The sequence below is a fragment of the Scomber scombrus genome, chromosome 17 (assembly GCF_963691925.1).
Source record: "Scomber scombrus chromosome 17, fScoSco1.1, whole genome shotgun sequence".
Classification (NCBI taxonomy): Eukaryota; Metazoa; Chordata; class Actinopteri; order Scombriformes; family Scombridae; genus Scomber; species Scomber scombrus.
Window position 1 is genome coordinate 18,056,672 of NC_084986.1, and position 23,198 is coordinate 18,079,869.

The window sequence follows — 23,198 nt, forward strand, 5'->3', positions numbered from 1 at the left end:
GGTACAATTTGCATATTCTGAACTAACTTAGGTGACAGTTGCTGCTTTCCTCTCATGTGATCATTTTGCCGGTAACATTTGATGGAATGTGCATTAAACCCAAACTTCTCAGGATCAAAGAAGAAGGAGAGGAGCCCTGGGGTTAACACATATCTTTCCACATCGGTCATGCATCAGGGTTTTTTGTGGGGGGGGGGTTCATCTAGATATTGTAAGAATTGTACTTGCACAATGTCAGCGTTGCGCTTGTACATTTCTTACAGCTGATTAAGAGATATCTAACGGTTAGCTGATTTTACAATTGCTGCTGCTCAAATATGCATGGGACTTGGTGAGGAATCAGCTTATTTTAAAGACCATACCAGTGTCATACCTTTCTTTAGATAATTTACTGCAATGAGATCAGATTAAACATTTATTCCTAAAACATAATACATATTTATTTATGTTTTTTGACATTGCATGATAATTATGCTAAAACCATGGATTGTTTTGGAAACTTTTCTAGGTGGTAAGAGCTAGCGGGAGGCTGTAAAATCAGAGATTCTACAACTGCATGCATTTCCCTAAAAACTACACTTTAACTTGTATTTTTGGCAGGACCAGCCACTGAGCAGCCCTGTCAACACCATCATCTGTGAGTGATAGAGCAAGTGCCAGAGTGAGTTACACACAATTAGATAATTGGTCGACCAGCTACTCTTTGAAAATTAAGTGGCGGGAGATGCTGGAAGTGGAAGACAGCAGCACAACGCCAAGTGACTGTGTTTCCTGCTTCGGACTTTGGTGTTAAATGTAGAAAAGTCGGCTTAACCCCTGTTTAAACAGACATACCAGCATCTCTACTGACAGTGGCTTGGCTGAAAGCACTATCAACAGCAACACGTTTTTTTTATTTCGCTGACATTTTCACATCACAAACAATGAACAACAGCTTTAAAGCAGGAGTCTTGCAGGTAAAACGTGTGACTCATGGAGCTGTTGTATCAGTTTAGTGTGGGGTGGCTGTTCTGCAGGTGCGCTGGATTTACTGTAACTGCAGTAACCAGGTGGAGATAAGCCTCCTGAATTTGCACCCAAAATGCTGTCAAAACCTTTATTTACAATTTCCACTGCAGCGACCGGGAAAGAGGCAGGAAAAAAGGCGCATAGAGGCATGAGGGAGAGTGCACAGTTAAAGCACCCCAAATAAACATCACTCTGACAAAATGCAGAGTGAAAAATGAGAACTGGCCACAGATAGAAACAGATGAAAGAGCATGGTGGGTTAACACATTATTACAATAGTTATAATTAGAATTAAAATAAGCTCTCTTTCAAATCAAACCAATATCAACATATGAGTGGAAAGTATTGTTTTTGCAGCTGCATTTATACCATATTTTTGACTCAAACGTAGCTTAACCATGTCATGTGCTATGTCACTTTAGTTCACTTTAATAACAAATATTACTGGGACGACTACATAAAATTACAGATGAACATTGTAGATGAACACTAGTGTAAAGCATGAGAAAACATGCAAAAACACTGGTATGGTCCTCTGAGGTAATGTATTTAGATTTGATATTCTTTTGTTGCAGAGCATATCTACATCACTGAGGTCATCTAAGAATAAGGAGGCATGCGCTGCCTCTTGCTGGAGTGCTTTTTCCACCAGTCACAGTTTGATGGTTTTCAGCAAATAAATTACCCTCTTCAGGCCCAGAGGGAGCAACTGCTGCATGTTAGTGGAAGCAGACAAACAGGTAGGGAAGGAAGGAGTGGGGGAAGCGATAGAGGGAGGGTTGACATGTTACCTGGCTATGACAAACAGCACACAACTGACACCCAAGCAAGCCAGCAGAATATACATCCAGATATCGGGCGAGAGGGGGTTGAGGAAGGAGAAGACCCCTGGGTTGGTGCCGTTGGGCTTGCGGTACAGGATACTTATCCCCAGTGTCATGAAGGGCTTGGAGAAGTCAATGACCTTCTCTCTGACGTAGGTGATGGCCAGAGGAGCTACTGCCAGGTCTGCTTTCTGCAATTAGATAAAAGGGACAAAGTGGAGTGGGGGTTAGGTGTTTGAGTCCATCAATAAAAAAAAGCTGAGGTACCGCACTACAACAAATCAAATTAACATCTGATTTCTGTCGACAGCTGGCCGGGTCTGTATGTGCAGGAGGAAAAGCTGTGATGGAGAAGAGAAAAATAATCAGGGTCATTAGTGCAGCTAGATTAGCAGGTTGGCTGCTGAGTTTTTATGGAAATTGCAGGTTATATGTCTGATCCTTCTTATGTGGTGTCAAAGGTGAGTCGCCAAGGCAACAATTTTAGGATTAGATTAAGCTGTAACGAATTAACCCTGTGTCCTCGCTGAATGTGAGATTAGCCTTCTTCGGTGCTGAGAGCTTGCGCTGAAGTATTTTTGCATAGCTTGTCCAAGAAATAAGTTATTCATCAAAGTGCAGTGCAGTATTACAGTCTTTTCCCCCACTTTTACTGATGAAAGGTTTAGGATTCTGAAGGTGGCACTCTTTGGTGGCTATAAGCGCTCATGCTAACTTATAAACTACCACTGTAAAATGGTATAAACACACAGTCAATGATTCCTGGTGTATTTGAGGCTTCTTACATACATCCTTTATCTCAAAAGATGTGAAAAATATAACAATGCATTAAGAATATTTCAACCTTTTTCCAATTTAAATCATCTTTCAAGAATATTAGCACCTTTAAACAAGTAGGAATAAGGCAGGTTGCTGCCCTGGAATCAAGAAAATGTAATTAGATACTGGAAAATAGAAGATTTGCTTTGAAAGAAGTTGACTGTAAATCTTCTAAAACCTAGACAGATATTTAGACACATATTGCAAATTATAGCCTTCATGTCACAACCATAATTAAGCCACTGCATACAGAACAAAAACAGTAATCATTAGGTCAAAACAAAAAGATAATGCTGCGAAAAAAATGCAGGAATTGTTAGATATTACTTTGCTTGAAGATGAATGTGCATATTTTTTACATATCTTTTTCATCTTATTGTACGCTGCTGACTGTTGACTTACATGGTCCATGAGCTCCCGCACCATCCCGTTCCACTGGCCCGTACCCTCATCAAGTGCGCCGTACTTCCCATCTTCCACTAATCGCACCTCATAGCGGAAGCCCAGGATGCCGGAGAGCTCCCTCAGCAGGTCGATACAGAAGCCCTCAAAACGGTCGTTCCCATACAGAGGCTTGTCCGACTTCTTAAACATCACATATGGCTCCTCCTGTACAGGTAGAAAGTGTGTGAGCAAAACAAGTTTGTGCGGATGTTTTTCTTTTGTATGTATTCTGAAGATATTTAGCTCTTTTTATGTGTCTGTATTTACTGCTCATGTATATCATTAATCTCTGTGACTTTGTGTGTGTGTGTGTGAGTGTGCTGCTTGTGGTTTTGTTTGCTCATGTCTACCAGTATCGTGGATACACGAAGGGATTTGTTAGCCAGAGAGTCGGTGATGTTGGACGTCTTGCTTTTGTGAGACTCTGTCATGTTCAGACCGCTGGGAGGATCCCATGTTCCAATCTGTTGAAGCAATTCAGTGTCAAGTTTGTATCACATTTGTAGTTTACTGACAAACCAGGACCACATTTTGTTTTATTTGAGACTCCAGTGACAGTGCATCAGGTTTGAATCAGTGACGCACCTTTTCCAGTCCCTCCTCCTTCAGACTGATGACATCCAGGTCAAAATCTGTTCTTAGTCCATTGCTCTTATTGAAAAGAACGCGTCCCGTCAAACCATCCCAGTGAGCCTACAGACACAAATATGATAATAATAATAATAGTAAATAAATCCTAAGCTCTCTGCACAGTCATTCCATTAACCTTAAGGTTTCGTCTTTCTCAACAATATCCGTTCAACCTCTAACCGCCAAACTTTTTCTTTCGCAATTATGAATTCCGTCTGGCTCTCCCCTCACTGTCTATTGCAACAACATAACACGAAACAATAAAGCAGCCAGAATAGAAGCAGGTTTGACAGGTAAGAGTTCATTATGCATGTGGTTCATTGTGCTTGAAGTTTCACTTCAAAGCCATTGGAGGAACAGACGGGCATGGAGAGCGATGGCAGACACAGGAGGGGGAGGAAACGCCAGCTACTACAATGGCTCATTCTGAAAATTACCTGCAATGATACGATCCACAGAATGAAAGAGCTTTGTAGAACAAAGCAAATGGCTGACCCTGACTAGAGTTAAGGAGACACGCAGAGGCTTTGATATAAACACGGACAGAGATATGCATGGAGGGGATGTATTAGAAAGGGATTGAAACATCACAAAAAGCATGTAGTTACTGCGGATAATGCACTTATTATTTAGATTATACATTCATGATGATTATTGAGATTGTTAAAATGAAGCCATAAAGTTGTTTGAGATGTTTATATGGGTTTTATAATGATCATCATTTTCTAAAAGAGAAAGACAATGATGAAAAGATAGTTGCGTGCAATGAAGTTCACAGAAAGCATTACAGTGATTTACAAGGCAAATCCTTACAAACACAGGTGATTGCACTGATCAGTGTAACACAACAAAGTTACAATGTTCAGCACATTCCAGGATCTGAAGTCAGGACATGATGCACAGTAATAGCTGCGGTGGCCCTGTACCTCTTTGATGAGGCTGATGAAACGCCCACCGAAGCGCCACGGCTTGTGGCGATTACACTGCAGAGAGCTGACCGTGATTTGCTGCGACTGCTGCACCGCCACTGCCACCACATGCACGGCATCATACATCAGCGCCGCGTCCGTCTGCAAAAAGGGAGGTTATACGATTACACCTTTTTATTAACACCTGCCAATACATCTGTCCACATGACCTTTCATTCACCCATTTGCTCACTCACCTGAGTAGGAACATAAGAAATTGTGTGTGAGTCTCAGGTGACTTGACTTACTCTTTAGTCAGGACAAGAGAACATAAATTAGGAGTAATGCCAGCAAGAAATGCCCTGCACAAATGGCACAGTGTCTCAGCCTGTTAGTAAAAATACCCAAACACTGTCTGAGGCAATGAGAAAGCTCCGCCAGGGAGAGTCTCTCAGTGGAAGGCAGGCCTGTCACTGTGAAGACTAATGATTCCTGATGGGTGTGCCTGTTCCCCAGAGACACAGGGAACGCAAAACAGGCACCAGTGCAGACGGGACAACTCTGACTGGCAGACTTTGTTAACATGCTAAGCACATAACACATAGCTGGGATTCATGGTGAATTGCATTGGAAAGTGCACGGTAGCAGTAATAAATCCTCAAAGGGAGTAAATTCTTGAACTGAAATTTCTCACACTGGCGTGCTTAGATTTATCTTTACCACTCTGCCCGCCACACATGAATTCCTTTCGTGCTGACTGTCCACACAGTTTGAGACACTCTATGTTTACCCAGGTCAACACATTACAGCTCAGCTCAGATCCTCTTTCCATGGTCCCACTGAAGCTGAAATAAACTGTGATGATCTTATTTGACAAGTCCTGGATGACCAACCTGTGTGGGGGCGAATGAAAAATGACTTTGAGACCACAAAATATCCGCGGCTATAGGGTCTTTGCAGATGTGCTGGCTGTCAGAGAGAATGAGCTGGGCTTCGGTAGAGCTAGGCGCACAGTGGGAGACCTATAAGCCGCTATTCAGCTCATTTTAGTTCCCTATGTTGTCCCTATATGCGAAATGGAGCACCCATGCCATCCACGTGGGAGCAAAAGAGTGCATGAAGGGTCTGGGGAGGAGCTAAAATTTTGCTTCATGTACAATTTATTCAACCTTTATTTATGATGGCAGGTCAATTAAAGGAATACATCTTACTTCCAACAGAAATTAAAGAGGAAATTCAAGCTGCAGAGGAGGGAAGGGAGTTTATGTGTGGTTGTGGCGGTGGGCAGATTGTCAGTTTTTAAGCTTGTACTTCGGTTTTTCTGTGCTTTTGGAGTTGGTGACTGCTGGTGTCAAAGGCAGCTGCAGATCAGAGGATGGGAGACCCATCTCTGCACTCTTTCATCCCTACAGCTTCCCTGGGAAATAGAACAGCTCGTGGCATATCTGCTCTCCCAGTGCAGGCAGTGTGTGAATCCATGTGTGCTTGTCTGTGTATGTGTGTGTGGTATTCATGGCAAATGCTGATTAGGAGAGAGTCTGTCATTTCGGTAATCTATTTCTTGAGTCGAGGGGAAGACTTTTGCACACAGTCAATATCCAAACACAATTTTCTCCACTAAAGGGAAAGTTCATCATTTGCAATCATCCGATTATTGTGTTACTAACTAAATACAGAGACATGCAGTTGGATTGAAAGCTTGTTTGCATTTTTTGCTCTGGGTGCAGCTCACTCTGATTTGAGAAAAGTTGCAATAATCACATTTAGTTTCAGTCCACTGCGTTCCATTTCAATAGAAACTGATTCATTTGGAATTCATTTATTCGAAAAAAATTCATTCTTGGATTGATTTTAGTTTGACCGTGACATGGTTGAATTCATCTAATTCAAATGAAATCCCTGTTTCTTTTCTTCCCCCCCCCCAGTCACTAACTTCACATCAGTGTTGCTTATGACTTTTTAACTTTCTTCCCACAACCTTGACATTCTCCTCCCAAAATCGATCAATATCACATCAAAAGGTCGAACGCATCCTGAAACACGGAATCAACTGTTTCATCAACAGACAGCTGATCTATAATTACCCCGTGCAGCGAGCCCCCTCCCCCCCCCCCCCCCAATCTGCAGTTCAAACTACAGTGGATACAGTATCTTCAAGTCAACCATTAGAAATATATTCTGTGAAAAACACACAAACCGGATATTTTATCACAACCTTGATGTGTGACTGATAATTGATGGCATTTCGTCAAAGATTAACAATTCCTGAAGGATACGGCTAATGTTTTTTAAAAAAAATGTTCTTATTGTTTACAAATCCTCTGAAGAGACCAAAGCTAGTTTTGTTTATCTATCTCCCTCTTTTCCAAGCAGTCTGTCTGTGGCACTGAGCTTCAAACCTTCTGGTTCCATCTTCAGTAAGAAAAATACAGTCTACTTGTTAAAAAAAGGCTGCTTAAGCACCAAAAGAAATAAGCACTGAAGGTTTTTAGCAAAGGTTATTCAAACAGGCGTAAATTGTGCATTTGTTAGGGGTTATTTTCAGCAGCATATTAATCTACATTTCGTGCACTGGTGGGTGTTTACAGCAGCAGGACGGTGTGTGTGCGACTGACTAAATAAACTTCCGTGTTGATGTGGATTGTAATGAAAGAGATGTCACCCAGTGTAACAGTGTGGCTCATTGGTGTGTTTTTAATAGTTTTTGGACGTGTCAGTAGTTTCAATTCATTATTGAGTTTGATCTTTTAATGGGATTTGTCGACAATAATCAAATGTAACTTGTATCGTTCACTTCAAGAAATGTTTGATGTGAAAGTGTCGCATTTTTTTGTTTCTACTTAATATGCAACACAAAGAGCTTCCATATCAAGATGTTTATTCTAGTGCTTTTCTGGCAGAGAGATAAGAAATTTGAAGATAGTTTGTCATGAAAATATTTTCTATTTCCATTTGTGTCAAGGTATTAAAACTTGACAGAAAACTGACTGAGAATGTGCACAGAGAAAGGGTGGGATTATATCACCCTGTGCCAGATATTTCAAAGGATTTTAAGAATACACCTCAGATTGTTGATGTGCATTTCCTACAACAATAAATGTATAATTGTAGAAAAGATCCAGGCGTTCAGGTTATTTCAGGTTGATTCCATATTTATCTCAAAGCTGGCTGATTGGGGGCCGGAAAATACAGTTCCCTCTCTTAAAATTTTGAAAATCTCTTTTAGAGATTAGAGAGTTTTATAGAGTGATAACAAAATATAGATGCTTTTATCTAATTTGTTTATCATAATATAAAGATCAATTTGGCTGCAAACGAATATGTTTATTAGAGAAAAGGTTTTTATTAGATTGTTTTACATTATGAACAGTGTGTGTGCTGCCATGTGTGCTGCCATGTGTGCGGCTAAACTACTCCACTCGATCCCCCATAAGCTTGTTTGAATGATTTATGTAATTTTATTAGCTTTTCCTCGGACTTAACAACCATTCCTAGAAATATTTCCTCCATCTTTAAACTTTCGATTGCCACGATATATCAGATATTGTCAGGCTCAAATTATTTATATGGCAAAGATCTCTTTGCCTTTGGAGCGGAGCAATTCCTGAAATCCCTTTGTGATGGAAACATAAAGACGCTGGCATCAAGTGGAGGAAAGAAAGATCAAGGGGAAAAGAAAGTGAAATGATGGCTTACAGCTCTGGCATATTGCATTCAATTTAAAAACAATCCAAGAGCGATCTTGATATTTATTTCAGGGCCAAGCACTGGTCCCGTGGGGTGTTTTAAGTGCTTTAAATGAAACCAATCTAAAACCCCTGGGACAATCAGACAAAAGAGAAGACAGCAAACAAGATGTCCAAAACCTTTGTTGCCTTCTCTTTCCCACCTCTCTCTGCCTTTCTCTCTCTCTCACTCAAAACACCCATGTCACCATCTGAAATCACATGATCTCCTCTGCTTCCATAGTCCACACAATTTATTCTATATTCAATAGCACGCATTTTTTCGCACCTTACACCTTCCTTTCCAGCCCTTGATTTTATAGTAAATCTATCATTTACTCATAAACATGATACGTGAAGAGCAAACAACTATTAAAGCACGTATGCACCAGCCAATTAGCAAGATGTGTACACACACACACACACACACACACACACACACACACACACACACACACAAATCTCAACTTGCAAATTCCCAGAGGCATGCCTCATTTGTCATAGGTGCATGTACAGTAGTTTTCTCATTTAGAGCAGGTGAACCACAAACTCTGAGCTAGCTGCTTTATTTATGTCTATGTGTTTGTGGGTATTTACACAAATGTATTCCTTTTCCCTGAATCAGTATTCACATCAGCTCTCCACCTGCATAATTCCATAATTCCTGGGATAATGCAGCACCCAGAAAAACGACAACTCTCTTTCTCTTTTCACCTCTTCTCAATCAGTCACCCTCTTCTCAGCATTATTGTAAACACACACTCTCACACACACACACACACACACACACACACACACACACACACACACACACACACACACACACACACACACACACACACACACACACACACACACACACACACACACACACACAGTTATCAGTCTGGTGATGGACGTGTACTGCGGCTTCTTGTGTACAGTGGAAGTCTACTGTTTATACATATCATATACATCTGATTAGCCCTAATGAGATTAGCACTGACCTGTTATTCACCATGTATCACTGGGCTGCAGCTGCCAGCCATAGAGCAACAGCACACACAAACAAATATGTACACACATGCACTGAGACACACAAACACACACAAACCGGCAGCATTGCCATCAGCAGCAGTGTCACAATGTCAGTGGGAGAGAAGGAGGCTCATTGTCTTCTAGGAGCTGGAGTCACGCTGCCCTCACATCACAGACAAACCCATGGGGTTTGATGATTTGATTGAAGAGTGGGGTAATTATTCATTTCATTCCATAGTTTGTATGTGTTTGTGTCGTTTCACTGCACAGTTGGTGCAAGTATTTGAGTTACAAGCACAGCTTGTCAGATGAATTACACTGCAGTTTGAAATTTATGATTTTCAGCAATTAAATCTTCACTAGTCAAGTTGTGTTTTCTGTATAAAAAAAACACACACGATTTAGAATTTCCACTTTATTTAGAGTGACATTATGACTGCGTGCACTTACTTTATCGGCACTGATGAAATTCCCATGAGGGACTTGTCAGAAATGTCTGTACATAATTAGTGATGAATTTCAACTTCGTCAAAAAACAGCATAAGCTAAAGAGCAGCTGGTGAGCTTCCTGCATTGACAAAACTGAACCCTCCTCGCTAATGAATGAGGCTCCTTAATACTTCAAGTCATATCAATTATAATGATGATGACACATGTACAGAAAACTCTTATCTTCAAAATAGTCACGGCTGAAAGACTTTGGAAATTGGAGTTTGCTTTCCCCCTGTCTTTAAACAGTGACTGGATAAAACACCTACAGAGAATATGGTACAGCAGGCCTGGCTCTGCTGAAAAGTTTACCAGGATTTTGTGGAGCATGTTCAAGGAGTCTAGACAAGGATATGGACTTGAAATCTTCATAGGAATAGATCACTGTCTCTCAGAAGATTTGGAATATCATATGGAACCGTGTTAAACTGACCACCTTCAAACATCTTGAAAGCTCAATAATTAACTTGTTATATCTGCACGAAAAGTGAAGTGCATAAAAACACTTAAATAATGAGCTTTATAAGCAGATTTTGACTGGCCAGCTCCAGTGTTCATGCTAAGCTAACCATACCATCTGCTGCCTCCAGCCTCATATTGAATAGACAGACGTGTCTTGTGTCCTTACTCCTCCTTTGTGTTTATTTATGTAACCATGTACCATGTACCTTTTGTAGTAATAAAATTGAATTGAAAAGTGTGAGATGAATTTGTGGCATTGATATGCTACACTGAGACCCTGAACCACAAAACTGATTTAGTGCATTGAGATTTGTGCAAACTTTCATTTGTGGAAAGGAAATGAAAAGACGAGGGTTGAAAAACACTGAAATGTGAAGTATGTGATTTATGAGGCATATTATGGCTGTTTCAGGCTTTCCTAGCAGAGAGAGGAGAACAGGCAGTGTGAGATCATTTTGGTGGGAAAAAGCCCCGGGGTGACTGCGGCTCGATGTGCCATCTCTCTCTCTGTCTGTAAGTTTTCCACTCTGTCTCTCTTTGTCTCTTTCTTTCTGACCGCCTATGTGCTGCCCCTGTCCCTCCTTCCTTCACATCTATCGCTTCTTCCCTTTCATCCTCTCTGTCTTCCCTCCACCCTCTCTGCTTGCCTTCTCTACAGTATTTCACTGAGCTGTGCGTGAGCGTTGCACAGAGTGTGGGTATACGGGGGGCTTTGCCACTGCCGTCACTGTAATTTTTCTCTTTCTCTTTTGTGCGTTGGAGGTTTAATCCCTTTCTCACATTGCATTTCCACATGGTGAGGCAACAGAGCAGCCTTGTTGCAATTTTTTTTTTTAAATGAGGTTTTTGTCACAGGGAAGTAAGACAGGCGTCTTCCGACGAGGAGCCCTGGGTAACGGATCCATTGATAGAGTTGGATTTATGTGAAAGCACATTCATGGTTTTATTGTAGATTTAAGCACACTTAAAAGGGGGGATGAAAGACTACACTGCAGAGTTGGTTTAAAGGAGAGTGTCCTGAGGGAGTGGTGAGAGTAAGCATAACTCTTTTTGATGTACAGTAGGGTCAAAAAGTCTGAGACCACTTTTCTATTCAAGTGAATGAATGGGAAAGTGAATAGAAAAACCTTATGGTATGTCTATAGATATTTATTTAACATTCATGTATTCTTATCAAGGTATCAGCCTTGACAGATGCTTGAACATTGACAATAACAACACCACTGTATTAACGTACATGATCAATTTCTACATTATATTTCTGTTTCGATTACTATACTTGAATGAATGAGTGAATTAATAACTTCTCTTCATTCTTTGTCCCTGTAATGCCAATAAAAAACATAGTTTAATTTAGAAAAAGAAGGTCAGAGTCATTGTCCTGCTGATACATTGAATATAAAACACATAGTTTACATAACTAAACAGCAGAAACAGTTCAAACACTGCTCATAATAACTACCTAGTCCCTCTTCTGTTTATTCAAGCAAACCACTGGTGCTGTTGCCAGAAATCTGCTGCAGACCAGCAGATTTATCCTCATAAAGATTTGTCTGATTTTGGGTCAAAGCAAAAGCAGTAAAAAAAAGGTTGCTGTAAATGTGTGCACATGAGAAAAATCGAATATGATAATCATTTTATTAAGTCTGACAATAGAGGAGTACAATCCTGAGAACAGTGTTGTCCCAGCAGACCCTTGAGGGAACAGCATGCTGTTGGCAGCACTGTCCACTTCGAGTTCACCCTAATTAGCATCATGCTGCCTAACCTACATCTGATTAAGTGACTGCTTAACATGATGGCCTTTTCTCAAATTTAATCAGCCTCCAGCCAAGTTTAGCTGAAGAGGCTAGTAGGTGCTCACTTCACAGGTTTTTCCTTCCCTCAGTTCATTAGCTTCACTCTCCAAAATGTCCAGAGTAACAAAGCTCTTACTGTCTAAACCACTTGAAAATAAGCCAAAATATAGATTGCAATGAAATGGTCAGTCTCTTAAGAATTAGATATCATCTGAGACAACTTCAAGTTAGACCTGGACTCAAGAGTGGAGGAGGAGAAAAGGGCTAAACAGTCCTTCACAGTGGGAGAGAGAGGACTTGAGGGTGGAGGGAGTTCACACTTGATTCATAGTGTAAACAATACAGGCAGTGTTGATTACATCTGGGTTGCTGCTAAATGGTAGGCATTTTGCAAGGGTCTCCCTAGAATTCCTGGGCAGGATGATACAATCAATTCCAAAAGTGTGTTCTGCCAACAACTTTTGTTTAGTGTAAGCTGATACTGCATGACAATACAGTACCATGCAGCATGGATTCCTCTTTTTTTCCCCGCATGTGCATAAAAGAAACATGTTTTTTGCACATGTTCCATTATTATTAACACTAAAATATGTTCAAGTATCAAAAGTAAGTAAACCTGAAGATCGGTTTACTTGTCATGAGAAGCACTACTTAGAGTGTGAAAGCAGAGTGTAATGCATTAAAGAATAGATTCACCATTTTCCAAGGTTCTTCTAATCAATAGTCAGATGCCCAAATTAACACAGACACTTTTGTTTTTCTTGCTATGATCCTTCCTCCTGTTCATAGTGGCTATTTAAAGATCTCTTCATAATGCGCTTACAATGTGAGTGATGGGGACCAAAATCCAAAAAACAACCTTAGAGATGTATTTTAAAGTTTATTTGAAGCTAATATGAAGCTTCAGTAAAGTCAGTCAAATCAAAATCTTTTATAGTTACTGTCTTAAGAGCCTGATTCCTTTTTTCTTTTGTAACTATCCTTCCACTTCAGCTGATAAGGAAAACACTGTGTGTTGAGACACAAAGAGGGAATTTATTTTACAAAATAGACTCACTATTATAGATATCAACTTTATTTGACTAACTCAGATGGTTGAAGCCTCTTTTTTTTTTATCAAATAAACTTTTAAATACATTTTTGTTCAAAATGAAGACTGTAGATTTTGTCACTTACATTATAAGCACATTTGGATGAGATCTTGATTACAGTGAACCTATCCTTTAATGGGTACAGTAAGTGGCATTTTAAATTTGTAGCTGGTCTAGGTGTAGCTAAATCCAGTTATTTCATACATTGTTGTAGTAGTAAATGTTATTTATATTATATATTATATACTCAGAATTGCACTGACATACTGTGGCTGAGTAAAGGTACTTTCTAACACTACTAGTATATGAATGCATATCTGCCTTTTTGTCCACATTCCTGTGTAAATCTACTGTATTATATGCCTCTATGTCAGTGTACAGTAGTATATGACTTAACTGCTTTCCACTTTACTGCTGACATATTGCATCTTTATAATATATACATACTATACAATATCCGTGTGTGTATGTGCGTCCAGGTGGGTGGGTAGGTGTGCCGACCACTCAAGGGAAGATAGCCTGCCAAGAGATCTCAAGGCCAACCAATATCCCTGACCACAATTGTGACCATGACACATACTCTCCTGCTGCCTGCACTGGCCTCCAGGGGCTGATTGTATGATAGTGATCTGATGATAGTTGTAGTTGCTGATTGCACCAGCTTTTATGGTCCTATATAACATCAGGAGGCGCCTGCTTGCATTACTGTCGAGGAATGTATTGTGTGCATGTGCATATGTGGATGTTATCTGACTTGGTGGATATTGTTAGGGAATGTTTTTGTTGGTGTTTCAAGGTTTTTAATGTATTGTATTGTTCGTCTTCTCCTCTTCCTCAATTTATCTTTTAGTTTAGCTCATTAAAATGTAAATTGATACATGAGACATTAAAGTAAAATATTTTAGTGGAAGAAAAATCTAAATCATTCTTTTTATATACCTCCTCACCATCTCCCTCTTCCTCTGCCTGTTCTCATTCACAAAAGGCTTCTATGGACCAAGGGAGCATTGGTGCTAATAATGTTGATGCTGTGCCAAGCCCAGCTGGTGGTGCCCGGCACAGGGCATCGAGTGTCCGCTCTCCACAGTCGCTGTCTTTAAAAGGCTCTCTCCTCTGCCAACTGTGATCAGAGGAAGGGAGATCACATTGCTGTAATGGATGCAACCAACCTGTGAACCTGTGTGGAGCTATTCTGTTAGCTCTGTCTGTCCTTTCACCAAATATAACATCCAAGCAACGTGATATTCTGTATAGCTGCAAATAAATAGGTGTTGTGATGACACCTGATTTGTGACTAATTGATTGAGTGCAGTACTGATGAAAATCTATTATAAATGCAGTATGTTGTCTGATATTCTTTTGCACATTTCTGGATGATCTATGTTGTGTCACTGAAGAATTAAGACCATTTTATTTTGGGGTTTTACGCAGCACACACTGTAATGGTGACTCTGTTCCTAAGTGACCATATATGTAGCATTTCTGTAATGTGATTTCTTGTTAGTTATCATGGCATGTGTGCTGGTAAAACTTGATAAGCGAACAATCGGTGATATTGGCTGTGCTGATGTATCAGTTGGGTGATGCACCTATGGCTGCACAATATTACTCTCTATAGATATTTCTTGTCAGCACATCCAGCGCAGTGTGGAACTTATTTAAGCAGCAAGGTAAAAACTCAAATTAGTTTTGAACAAATAAAAAGTGTCCCCAAATGCTAAAACTCATTTCCAGTAAATTCTATTTGTGTAGTGATTCATACAATATACTGTATGTTCCCTATTCAACATCACGCTGGCTGGGGAACACACTGAGGGCCCTCATTTGGTTGAAATGTTGTATGAATGAAGCTCACAGGGAGAGGGAATCATGTGCTGTATTCTCTCTCCTTTGTTAGTTTCCAGACAGCCATGTGCTATCCAACCATGGACCCAAGAGGCCAATACAGAGCCAGGTTCTCCCCTACAGAGGAGGACTGAATCAGACACCTTACAGTATGGGCTTGGTGTGTTTCACACTTACATGCAGTACAGTACAAACACACTTGTATGTAAACATGCCTGGTAAAGCACCTTCTAACCAGAGTGCTACCTTGCAGGTTCATCCACCCTGCTCACACTGTGTGGGCGGCTCCCACTCTGCTCCCAGGCAATGCTCATTAATAACATGAGGTGTCTGTTTTCTCCAGGTTTTCTCCTCCTCTCTCTGCCACATTCTGTCTCTGCATCCCAGTATTGAACATTTATCTGCAACCCTGCTCTCCTTCTCTCTGTCTCTACAAAGTATCTAAATGTTGCTAACATTGAAAAAAACATACATTAAATTGATAGCATGCTTTGTTCCTGACAAGGAAATACCTGTAGTGACTGATCAGTAACAGCAAATGTGTTTGAATAATACAGGTCTTAGTTTAAAAGGACACGCATAACAACCAATGGGGGCAGCAAGCACACTTGGGGTGGATAAGGCTGAGAGGATTCATTGTGTTGTGCTGTTTTAATATAGAAGTATAATAATGAGGTGAACTGAACTGTCATTGACATGATTTAAAATGCACACATGCTCCCGATTTGTCACCAGAATAATGCCCCGGTTCCCGTTTCAAAAAAGCAATTTGCAAGCACCGACTGCAAATGGTAGCAGTGCCTCACAAACGATGGTCTCTTACAAATTGCAGATACGTCTGTGAGTGGTGCAGGGTTTTCACATGCTCAGATATGGATTGCAGGTATGGGCCCTGCTTTGATTATTCAAATGTGTCACAATTAACAGGAGAGGAAATTGATTGCATATTGCAAATTTGGTGAAATGGGGCGCAGTATGTGCATGAATCATTTCCTTTGAATCCCTCGTGCGTGTGTATATACGCAATTTATATCTTGTGGAGGAAAGACAGACTGCCTTTAACACTTTCTGTAAATGGATCATGACTGGTATCAGTTTCAACTTAGACTAAAACAGTTTTTAAAGATGGATCAGTCATGTAGCCATGAGTGATGTGGTGCTTGTCATTTTATAATAGTTATACTGTATTACTATTTGTAAATTGTTTGTATTTGTGCAATGTTTGTGTCTTGCTGTTTTGTATGTATTTTCTTGTTGAATTCTGTGCTTTAATGTACTGTATGTACTGTGAAGTTTTGAGGACCTCCATATGTATTTTATTAAAGGGAATGACATTGCAAAGTAGCTCATGCTATATTGTCCCTATAGAAGTAAACAATAAATAAATAGGGAGGCAATTAAAAAATGCAAATACATTGAATAGATATTTCTAAAAAATGCAGACCATTAATTTACAATACTTATTATGAAAACCTTAAGGAAAATAAGCTCAACTTTTACTTCCTTTATCATCTGTATGTCACCAAAACTAGCCTTCTTTAAGTGCTATGTGCAGCCAAACACATTGTTTTTATGACTGTACAGCTTTTTAGAGGGAGGACAAAAAGCAATTTACAGTCCTATGTTAGGGACTACTGTTTTTTTTCAAATCACTGTTATTTGCAATATCCTGGGGAAGTTTGCTGAGCATGCATGTTCTCTTGCTGATTCCAAGGTAAGTGTCTTGCTCAAGGATATTTTTTAGCAATAGCTGCTGATGGAAAGGAAAAAAAACCGTCACATTTCAAGTAGATTAAAAGTATTACTTGTGTTGTATTTATCCTGCCTGACTCTAACATGCTTTTTACAGTGTTCCATGTGAAGTAAGGGAGCAGTCTCATTATGTCATACATTTTACTCCAACAACTGCTCTGTATTAATAAAAGAGCTATTATTATGAGCTATTACACCAAAATTTCCAATTTTGTCGATGACACTGGAGAACATCCAGCCCTCTGTTGTAGTAATTACAGCTCAATGACATGTAGACATTAATGAAATGATGCAGATGTAAAAAAATATCTCTCAGCCTAAAGCCTAAGTGAGGCACACATCTGGGAAACTGTTTTTTTTTCTTTCTCTCTCAATTAAATCCAAGCATATACTTAGCTCAGTGAACAGGGATTTAAAAAAATTCAAATTACAACAAAGCATTAAAACTAAATATCTTATTAGCTGTAGGCTACAATTATACATAAATGGGACAAAAAAATTAAGATTAGATACAACATCTATCTATCTGTCTGTCTATCTGACTATATTGAAGATGGAGGGTGATAATTTCCTTTTCTCTTTGGTTTGGTTTGGTTAAAGATTCAACACAAACGAGGAAGAAATTACCCACGCTTGCACAGCCACGCACAAATGGACTGGACTAATTGAATCCCTGCTCTTATTAAGCATCCTTTCATGTCAGTGATACATCTGACAAACAGATTTAAGAGGCAGAGGCCAAGTTGGTTTGTGGCTGCGAGCCTGCCTGGGCCGAGGATCGACTTCTCATTATGCATCCCTCCCACAGAAAACACAGTGTCACCGTGATTATACACCACCCTGCATTAATGCGAGCCTAGTGGCGTGAGAAAACACTGCATGGTTCTCTCAACGCTTGTAACATCCCTACCCCCATCTCTTCCTCTTCCTCCTCCTCCTCATCAACCCCCCTCCTGCCACCACCATCTCACCTTCCCCACCCTCCTCCTCCTCCTCCCATCTCAGTCAATCAATCCTTCATGAAATCGCAAGGTGACATGGACAGCGTTGTCCTGGTAACCATCGCTACTCAACTGTTGCCTGGTCACCAAGCACAAACAAGCCCGGAGCCCAGCTAGGCTTCTGTGTTGCAGAGAATAAGAAAAAGGTATGAGAGAGATAGACAGGGGGGGATAAAAAGCTGGAGGGAAGGTCAGGGGTGGAAAGTCACACACAGGCTGCTGCAGCTTTCCCTCACTTTAATTTAATGATACCCTTCAAGCCCAGAGCGCTGCAGCATAAATGTCTGTCAAATAAATCAATTAAACACATTTGAGTTTCAGAGAAAACAAATATCATTTTAAACCATATATTTAAATGTAGATGCAGGCTATTTTTTAATCACCAGCAAAACAGTTTCTCCACGACTGCTTTATTATACCATTAAAATGACAATATTTTTATATTCATGCGCATATCTCTTCATTCACTCTTTATAAGAAATCCTCTTAGGGTGGAACACTGAAGAATAAAACACATCAGAACTGAGATTTATAAATAGTGCACTCTAATGAAGTACTTTACGCCAAGCTTGCATGAGCTTTGGACATATTATTTATTATTTAACGACGGTTCTAGTCCACTGAGATATGTCAATATGTAGTATAGGATCTGACAAAATGATTCATGCAATGCTAATTAATCAATTCAACATTCCCTACTAATATTCATTAATTTCCGGTGGAGGGGGGAAAATCAAGTGATCAAGTGATCTAACCTCTTTGTGCATTGCATTAATCTTTTTGCATACATAACAGTACAGTATAAAACACACAAGTGTAGCATTGGAAAAGGGATGCACATGCCGTTTCTTGAGGTAAATGAAATATGATATTTCAATATTTACAGCAGTAATGGATATGTGTTTCTGGCCAGATATTGAAGTAAACTGCATTACATACATAAAAAAAAAATTCTATACCTGATTTGATGTGTTTTCATTTTTTGATCTCTTTGAAGAGTGAATTAAGGTTATGGCTGAGGGTTCATACATTTTCACATTTTTACCAATACATTTTAATGACTTTTCCATGCCTTTGAGGCAATTTTTCATGACTGTACAGTCTCTGAAACATCTGTGTACACATGAAAAATGAAAGGAACGGAGTGAAAAGAACAAGAATCCATCTCAAAATGTATCACAGTATATCTTAACTAAAATCAATAACAAGCTATATGGCTTGATACAAATATAAATGTATCTAAGTCACAGTGGCACACCAGTAAGATGTGGCAAACATAAAATGACAGGAGGAAATGATGTTTGTGTCAGCAGTGTTAGAAACAAACTGTCTTTTGAAATATAAGACTTTATAACCAAGAAGATTTCAAACCAACGTTGCCAAGCCCCCTTTTTTACAGCCAAATTCAGCATTAACCAATTTATTATTATTATTTTTTTTTTTATTACTGCAAGCTTCTCAACAACATGCTTTTCAATCTCCAGTAGAGATACTTTCTTTCTTTTGTAGTTCGACGGAAACTGTTGGATTTGATGATGAAGGTTAGTTTGCTTGTAGCTTCTTCTTTCTCACTGTATTCATCCTCCGATTTCGCAAGGGCAAATATCAGCCTCCATCCTAGCCCTCATCTTTTTCAAATGATCTTGCTCATCTGTGAGGGCCTTTTTCTTTGAGTCAACAGCTTGCTGTTCTTTCTTCTCTCTTCATCCAGATAGCCTGGCTCCTGATGCTGAAGGGAGCAGCTCTTCTGTGATCTCTACCTTGGTTATGCCCCCTACAGACCTGACATGGTCAGCAGTGAGCCTCTGAGCCAAAAGAAATCTCTTCTTCTGATTCTCCACAGTCAGTGCTTTGTTAAAAGGAAATCCTCTCTCCACACTGGCCTGCCCATTAGACAAGACAAGTATCTTTACCACATCCCGCACTCTGGAAAATGATGGTCTTGTCCACATTGTATAGTAGGGTGTCCATTCGATCTGTTTGGGGTCAAATTCCCTGAATTTAGCCTGAAGAGCAGCTGCATGATAAAACTCTCTAAACTCTCTGAGAATTTCATCACACAGTGCATCATCTACAGTATGTGTTTAACTTCAACAAGTTTAGCAATATTATCAAGTGGGTTTTATTTTCCATCTTATGTACATTTACATGTTTATATGTTACTTTGTCTTTTTTATGTGAAGAATATAATTATGATTATTATAATTATTATGATTATTATATTACTTTATTATAAAGTATGTGCAACATTATTTTCATTTGACTTGCACACAGTTCCTTAGATTCAGCCATGTGTCTCTGTGGCACTGCAAGCTTCTCACTAATGTGTGATGTACTGGAGCCTTTTTCAGCAACTTCTCAGGTAGTGTGATGAAGAGTTTCTTGCAGTCATCTAAATCTCTTTTCTCTGCCTCTCTCAAATGTTTTGGAAGACCTGAGTTGATTCAGGGAGGCTTCTGCTGTAAATCCATTATCAGTCTGTCCTAGTGCAGACTGCTGTCCTGAAAAGGGGCATGTGGTTGTGGCCTCTTGCACGGGTCTGGGGTCATCCCACAAGATAAATTGATGTTATTTGACTAAAGACTATGCATTTTCACATAACTTTGGACTATTATCATTACATTAATTATTAAAAAAAGATTTTCACAGTACACTCAGACATTAGAAAGAAGGACGATGAAATAAACACGCGCTATAGCCGGAAGTAATACTTCACTTTTTCTTAGTGATCGCACGGTACACCATAAAAAATAATAATCACAAAATAACATTGGAAAACAAGGCTTAGCGAAGCCAGCCATCATTAAAATAGCATTTTCCTGGTATTGCGCAAATTTACATCTCGTCAAAGCACAGGCTGCAACTCAGGTCCGAGTTTGATGTTACCCCCTGCAGAGTACAGCATAACATCAAGTGATGAGACAGATCTGCTCAAACATTAAAGTACTCTTTAACCAATATAGATTGTTTTTAGTCAGTCTTAACTCAACCACATATACTCTATTATAAAGGTATTTTTGAAGAAAATTTCCATAACTTTTCCAAAATGATCTGTGTTTATTTATTTTTCCAAGACATCTCCAGGCCTGGAAATTGCTATTTTCAAATTCGATGATTTTTCCAGGCTTTTCATGACCGTACTAATAGGAACCACACACCGTGTCCAATTCAAAGGCTTTGCTTTAAGTCTTTGATGTAAAAACACTTATTTCATTACACATGTCAGATTTCTTATTCTGGCTCTCCTGCCAAATCTGCCAAGAGGAAGAAACACCAGTTAAAAGAAGGGGGGAAAATAGGTGTTTGTCTGTGAGAAAGGTGTTGTGAGGGAGGTGGAGTAAATTGGCTGTTTACAACAACAGACCCAGAGAGGGACCTTGAATGTCCATGACGAGCTCCATTCGCTTTTTCACTTTCAAATCACCTTATCCCACGCTTTTTTGGATGGCATCCTAAAAAACCAAGGCCATAATTTCCATCCAATTTGCTCTCTCTCTCTGCATGAACACTGACAGATTGTCATATTTTGGCCACGCTCCCAGAGGAGAGTAGTGAGAGGCAGGAGGGCAGATAAACGGCTATTACCATTCACACCAGCTCATTACTGAGCATTTAGACCCATGAGCACCATCCCAAAAGCTCCACACTAAGGACGTTCATGCTGATCCTGTTCCCACCCCAAAAGCCCTGCACCATGAAACATGTGATTGACAACTGGTTCTCACTCATTTTCCTCTAAATACGTCACAGCATTGATTTGTTTAATCTACCGTCACATACCTTCATAAAGATCATGAACTCAAGTGGCTGCAGCATAAAATCCCCAAAGGTGCCATTAAATTAAATATGGCTTTCAATTGATTTGGTCACTTGGGCATATAGGAATGAAGTATAGCTATAAGCATGTTTTTGCATGAACAGCATAACATATGCATTACGTAAGCAACATTAAAGGTTTAAGCCTACGGTCATGAATCCATCCAGCAGGCCTGAGTCGGGTTTGGGCGGGGCTTGTAGCCGCTCCATTGACCACTTCTCGATGATTGACGACACCTGAGAATTTTCTGTGTTGAGGATGCGGAACCCCGTCATGTTGACTCCACTGTAACGATACGGCTCCATGTCCAGGGCAAAAAGGTCCTAGAAGCGTTTAACATGAAAGTGTACTTAGTATTTTTGGTTGCACACTGCTATTAGTATTGTCATTTGAGGAGCACTTTAAAGTATTCGGCTGATCGCATGTGCAGAACCAAACCAACAATAAATGTATCTAATTACAAGTATCGTGTGTCTATCCAAATGTCAATGAACCAAACCGTTGCACTGTGTGATGCGTTCCTCAACCACAAAGAGTTTGGGCATGTTGTTAAGAAATGGCTCTACTGTAAAGACTGCGGTCACGTTTCCAGTCTCTGGAGAGTCGTTCAGTGTAAGGCCACTGCACATGTGCAAGAAGGCGATGCCATTTACAGAGCTTTGCTAGCTTGGTGTACATTGTAAAGAACTTTTGTATAAAGTCAAGAGGCTGTGATATGTAACACAATAGGCTAGGTTCTATGTAAATGCAAAAGGTTGTTGGTAGTCTACTTAAAAAGGGAATAAGATATATCAAGCTTTGCATTACCACACAAAAGTTGTAAGAAGGAACAAGTTGGTTTGGCTCTGCACATGACATTTATTGGCAATAAGAAAACTATAGAAAATCACGACCATATCCTTCAAGCAAAAGAAATGAGAGCAGAAGACAGCAGTTGAAGGTCTTTGAGCGGTTATTTCATCTCATGCTGAGGCAGTAGCCTTGATTAAGGCAAGCCTTTCAAGGTTACAGGCAGGCTTTTGGTGGACTGCCATCTATCATGTGGAAGTGAAAGGACAATCCGATTGTCCTGCATACAGCATGTCTGGCATCTCACCAGGCAGATGTCTCTGGGACGCAACAACACAGTTGACAGAGCAACAGCAGGTGATGGACGCAGAATGGGTGTGCCCTATTCTGAAAGCAGCAAGGATGGCTTGGTACCAGTATACAGCAGCTCCGGCCAGCACAGAGGCATCTAACCTGCCAAACACTGGCTGATGTTAAAGTAGGCATGTTTCCTCACCGACAAGCAGCAGCATGCTGCTGAAACGGGTCTATTACCATTCTCTTTCCTTTTCCAATGACATACCTGCTGTCACTCACTTCCCTTTCATCTAGCCAGGTTCTTATGTGGATGCACCAGGGATAGTTACATGTCCTGTGCACTGGTAAATGTCTTTTTCAGGTCAGTTTTCTCCAACCTTTCCCTCAGCCTTTCCAATTGTGCTCCAAATAACACAGCATGCCATTTGTTTGTTATGGCTATAATGGACCAAATGGGTAATAGTCTCATCTGCTCAGGGCT

The 23,198-nt window shown here is 40.0% G+C and overlaps 1 protein-coding gene across 1 annotated transcript in view; it reads right to left on the bottom strand.

Moving 5' to 3' along the window:
- Positions 1 to 23,198, bottom strand: part of LOC133997954 (glutamate receptor ionotropic, kainate 2-like) — a 61,193-nt gene that overhangs the window by 12,041 nt on the left and 25,954 nt on the right. Inside the window, exons 6-11 of the mRNA XM_062437694.1 lie at positions 21,781 to 21,954; positions 4,652 to 4,795; positions 3,681 to 3,788; positions 3,446 to 3,559; positions 3,054 to 3,260; positions 1,800 to 2,023 (exon numbers count right to left, since the gene is read on the bottom strand). Coding sequence (XP_062293678.1) covers positions 1,800 to 2,023; positions 3,054 to 3,260; positions 3,446 to 3,559; positions 3,681 to 3,788; positions 4,652 to 4,795; positions 21,781 to 21,954 — 971 coding nt within the window. The remainder of the gene's footprint in view (positions 1 to 1,799; positions 2,024 to 3,053; positions 3,261 to 3,445; positions 3,560 to 3,680; positions 3,789 to 4,651; positions 4,796 to 21,780; positions 21,955 to 23,198) is intronic.